The following is a 5,522-nucleotide window of genomic DNA, read 5'->3' as shown; positions in this document are numbered from 1 at the left end:
CTCTAAAGGTTCCTTCCAACTCCTATGATTCTATGATTATACGATTCTATGATTTTATGACTCTCTGATTCTAAGCACCTTAGTAGTAGTGCTTCACATTCTTGTGACAGTGCCCAAAGACTTCAATCAGAGTAAGACTTTATGAGACAATGTGTTATGAATGTGTTAGAGGTGAATAACTTACTCTGGAGGTGGCCACTGGAATAAAATTTACTGAGGTTACCTGGAAAGCAGTGCCCTTCATCCAACTCAAAATAAAACTATTTTTTTTATTATCACACAGTATGAGCAAAAAATAAGTTATTCTCATCTCATGGACTCCTGGCATTAGGAAACTATATGTTTATTATTAAGGTAATGTTGATTTCTGAGTTATTGGACTATTTTGTAAGTCTTTTAATTTTGAAATTTCATCCAAATTTGAACTGATGGTGATGAGGGCATCAAAGTACGTTTCAGCATGCAGAGAAATGAGTAAGGATAATGAAAGGTGGAAGGGCAGAAGTCTGAGTTGCTGTCATGTCACACCAAAAGCAAAGTTTTTGCTTTGAAAAACAGTAACAACTTTGTGAGAAGAAAAAGTCATTCATATTCAACTTGTTCTATTTTTCCCCATCTGCAATTCAGCCATAGGTAATTATTTTTCACTAAAAATTGTATAGGAGGGGCCATAATTGGATGGCTCATCAGCAACATTTCCAAGATATGTATCTTCCTAAACAATACCAGAAACAAAACTTCCAGTTTTATATTCATAAGCGTCTTTCTCACAGTAAAATGCCAAAAGATTAACCAGATACCAGTTAATTGCTGCTTCATGCATCTCAGTAAGAGCAGTGTTTTACAAGAGTCGGAAACACTTTTCTCTGCTGTAAAAATGTTTCTAACTACCTCAGCAATTAAAATCTCTGTAGGAATTGTGCAAAGTGTATGTATTACCATTGCTAACTGGAGTGCATGAATCAGAAGAGGAAAACTGTTATCCTGTGAGCTGAATCTGACTTCTTTAAGTAGTGAGATTTATCTTGCAAGGGAACATGTTGCATAAATTCAGGCACTTCTCTCCAGTAGCTACTATTTGTGTCACTAACATTGTCCTATGATTATTTTAAAGAATTGCTAGTCTCTGTTTTCCTTCATGGCTCAGCTGCTTTTACAAACTCACCCAAATGCTTTCCCAGAGATAAATTCAGTGAACTCAGTCATCTTCTAGGGTGTCTTGTGTCTTCTCTGCCAATTAAACTTGGTCTAGTCATAAGCATTAACTCTGTAACTGAAAAGGAAGTCTACGAAGGAGCATTAACGTGGCAATCCTATTTGTGAGGTTAGGAAAGGGCAAGAAGAGAAACAAGAGAATTCAAAGTGCTGCATACCAGGAGATGAGGCTATGATGACATACAGTGGACAACCTGACCATTGTATTGAACCAACATCAGATATGATCAAGTCCTGTTTGCTGTTACCTATAACTTGGTCTTTTGTAATTTACAGGTGTGTTTCAACAGGACTCATTGTTGTCTGGATAACCTCTGAAGATGATAGTGCTAGCACCTCAATAAGCTCTTGAGATACTAGGAGGTAAAAGAAGAGAAAATATGTATTTAGAAGCCATTCCTGGGAACAGAGAACATTAGACAAAGGTTATTGACAGAGCACTGAGGGATAGGCTTCTTCTTTTATCTGAGTCATGAAGAATTCAATACTACCAGGTTGCATAAGTTGTGTGTTGGCTTCTTTCTGGAAGACATGGTAGGAGTCCTCAAAGAAGGAATTGCTTCTTTGTGTCAAGTAGCTATTTCCATTTTTGGCCTTGCTTAGAGGAAAATTAAATTGATAGGTAAAGATTACATATAATTTTCTTTGAAATTCTCATTTTTGATAATGCATATAAAGACAGAACAGAATTTTGTAACTGTTTGTTGCAATAGTTGAGAATTCATTTTGGTCCTGTGGTTTTTCTAGATAGCACCTTCTGTTGTAGTGTCTTCTACTTTACAATTGTTTTTATAATTGCCTAAAAGTAAAAAAATACTGTCACGTTCCCTTGAGTAACTTAGTGACTACATTTCTGAGGTAATTGTACTGCAATTGTGTAATGTATATTCTGTGTATGGGGACCTTTTTTCATATAACTGTAAAATATATGGTAGGCATTGAGTTACATCTCTTTAATTTTTTTTTTCCTTAGTAAGATGGCACTTTTTCACTATTTCGAATACTTTTGGTGAAGAAATACTTTTAGTGAAGAATATGATAGAAAATGTAAACATACCAATTTATTGTTAGTTTAGAAGTTTGTTTTTCCCCTTGGGCTTTTTCAGATCTGGACCTGATATACAGTATTTTGTAAATTTTTCCCAAATGTTTGTTTTTTAAAATTCACTTAGTTGTGGTAAGGAAAGTATGCTCAGTTTTTAAGACAAAAAAGCTCCTAGGCTTTGAGATTACCAAAATTTAAATTGAAATATAAGTTTAATATTAACGAAGTATTGACAGAAACAGAAGCTATGGAGATTTTACGTCCACATTTTCACTTCAACAAGTTGATGAAGAAATAAACTCATACTAATTTCAGTTAGCTATTTCTCTTCTGAAGAATTAAAAAAACCTTGAAGTTTAGATGTACTAGTTAAACTATAGATCCAATTGGCGGGTTTTACCATATTCACAGTAGGAGCTTGATCTGTTTTTTACTTTGAATCATTTTACCCTGAGAAATGGAATCTGGAAGTATATGTCAACTTTCCCACAAAAACAAGAAATATTTTACTGCCAAGGAATTTCCAGACTTTTTTCCAGTGGTCAAATTATCTCAGCTGCATCTTACCTTGTTGTAAAAGTCCTTATTTTTGTTACATATTCTTGCAATTCAAGAAAGAATTTATTGATGATATTAATGTGTCAGTACTGTATTCATAGATTGGATCAATGGGCCTGGAATTGAGAAGGTGAGGACACATTACTCTGTAAATACAGATATATTTTTTAATAAACAAGCACCAGTGTAGAATGCAGATTAATGAGCATCAGTCAGTGTTCTGGATTCCTGTGTTCATTACAACATCTAGCTAAAGCCATAGGGGGCACATGGATGACAGATTTTCACTCTGGAAACCAGAATAGATGTAGATCCATCATCTGGAAGAAGAAACTTCCCTGTGTCATGTAAATAATATAGAAATTGAAATACTGAAAGGATATGTAGAAGATGGGGCTTTTAATAGGATTTTGATAGATGGACAGCTGTGTTTCATTAGTCTGTCATCACTGCTCATCATATAACTGATCACCGTCATCAGCAATACAAGATCTAATGTGAGAAATGGTCATCTATATAGAACAATAATCCTTGAGTAAATACAGCTTTGTTTTCTGGAGTTTCCTCCTAGACAAGAGTTGGAGATGATATAGTTTTCTCCATGATAAAATCATTTTAACTAATTGGCCTAGTTATAAGTAATAGACTTTCAAGGCAGGATGGGTGATGTTACAAAATAAAACCTCTTGTCTCCTGACATATGTTGCTGCTTGTATTGGGTTGCATGATGCATCCCTTTCCAGATTCAGTTCAGTTTCAACCAGAGAGCCATAGAGCTTTCTGTCATTCTAGATAGTGATATAAACTATCGGACAAAAGATGGGGAGATTAATACAGCTGATTATCCCACATCCCTGAGGAAAAGCATAGGCAAATCATATGCGTGTAAAAGGCTAGAATTAATTACTAAATCTTTATCTGATTTGCACATTCAGGAAGAACATCAATAATATTTTTCCACTATCATTTACAGATGTCTTTTTTGTACTACTAGATATAAGGTGAGCAGGTTGGAACTGGGGCTAGTCAGATACCATCAGGTCTGCTCAACTTCTTGCACAGCTCCACAAGCTAACTACAGGTGACCAAATCAGCAAGATGTTACCACCAGTTCTTATAATTTCAATAAGTATTGTAGCTATTGAAGTTGTTGTTGGATTTATTGGAAATGGATTTATTACAGCTGTTAATATCAATAACTGGATCAAAAGCAAAAAAATTTCTTCTGCTGATATGATCCTGCTTTTTCTGAGCATATCAAGATTTATCTTGCAGGTGACCATACTGATGTACATTCACAGCCTGTACTTTGCAGATGTGTATAAGTTGGCTTCTGTGTACAAAGTTTTTGGTGCTGTATGGATGTTTGTAAACCATGCCAGTTTGTGGTTCAGTACCTGGCTCAGTGTACTCTATTGTGTAAAAATAATCAATGTCACTCAACAACTGTGGCTGCAAATCAAGATCAGGATAGCTGGGATGGTCCCATGGCTTCTTCTAGGATCACTGGTGATTTCTTCGGTGACTTCTCTTCCTTTACTCTGGATTACACCCAGCGCTTACCTCTGCAGCTCAACAGGGAACTGTAGAGAAAATAGCACTGCATATGTCACTGACTGGGATAGTTCGCAACTCTACTTGCTGCTTCTTTACTCTGTAGGGTGCTTTTTCCCTTTAGTACTCTCTGTGGTAACCTCAGCTCTGTTAATTACCTCTCTATGGAGACACACAAGGAAGATGAAATATTATGTAGATACTTTCAGAGATCCTTTGATAGATGTTCATGTAACTGCCATTAAATCTGTTATTTCCTTCTTGATCCTGTATCTTTCTAGTTTTGTAGCTCAAATTCTTTTGACGTTGTCAACTTCTCAAAGTAAAGACAATGTCAAAGTTGCAGTATCCTTAGTTGTAGCTGGGGCATATCCATCTCTACACTCTATCGTCCTGATAATAGTCAATTCAAAATTGAAACTGGCATTTAAGATCCTTTGCCAGCATTTTAAGTGCCATTTGGAAAATATGACTCTAAGCTCCATTTTATAGCTTGAGAGAAACACTCTCCAGTAACTAATCTGGAATCAAGACTTCTATGCAAATATTGTTTCAAGTCTTTTTTCTTAATCAGTAACTTTCATCTTTCAGACATTTCTGTGATTAGACCTGCTCAACATTTCAGAACATCTGATATAACATGCATTTTTCCTTTTTTATTTACTCCACTCTTGCTCCCTCAGATTTATTTAATAAAGAGTGAAAATAAGAATGCACTGAATGGAAACAATGCACTTAAATGATAAATTAAGTACAAGATACTTTGTGATTTCAGATTCTCAGCTTTAGACTGACCATTTAATGATACATTTGAATTGAAGGAAATGGGACTAAACCAGACAAAATTTACAGAATATAATTTCTCTGCTACAGGATCTTTCACCTGAGGAGCTTGAAATTGGATTAAACATGTGTTTTACAAGCCGTAGCTTGTGTGACATACAAACAGAATATGTTCCTAAGCATAGAAACCTGCTAAAAGAAAATCTGAGGGAAAATTAAGATTTGGAACTATATAGAAAATTATTTTAATCAAATAACATTCAGAATGAGTTGTATGTACTTTAGGATTCCAGTATGTATATAACATTTTAGTGGTTAAAAACCTCTTTAAAAGAGATCACTTTTTCAAAACATAATTTATGCTCAT

At 35.0% G+C, this 5,522-nt stretch overlaps 1 protein-coding gene across 1 annotated transcript; it reads left to right on the top strand.

The window, feature by feature from the left end:
- The first annotated feature begins 3,916 nt into the window (after window positions 1–3,916).
- Window positions 3,917–4,864, top strand: LOC104556739 (taste receptor type 2 member 40-like). Its single transcript, XM_010200722.2, has one exon. The coding sequence runs from the start codon at window positions 3,917–3,919 to the stop codon at window positions 4,862–4,864; it is 948 nt and encodes a 315-aa protein (XP_010199024.2).
- The last annotated feature ends 658 nt before the right edge of the window (window positions 4,865–5,522 follow it).

This window comes from Colius striatus, chromosome 1, assembly GCF_028858725.1.
Source record: "Colius striatus isolate bColStr4 chromosome 1, bColStr4.1.hap1, whole genome shotgun sequence".
NCBI lineage: Eukaryota > Metazoa > Chordata > Aves > Coliiformes > Coliidae > Colius > Colius striatus.
The sequence above is the reverse complement of the archived record's forward strand: the minus strand, read 5'-3'. Positions and strand labels throughout refer to the sequence as shown.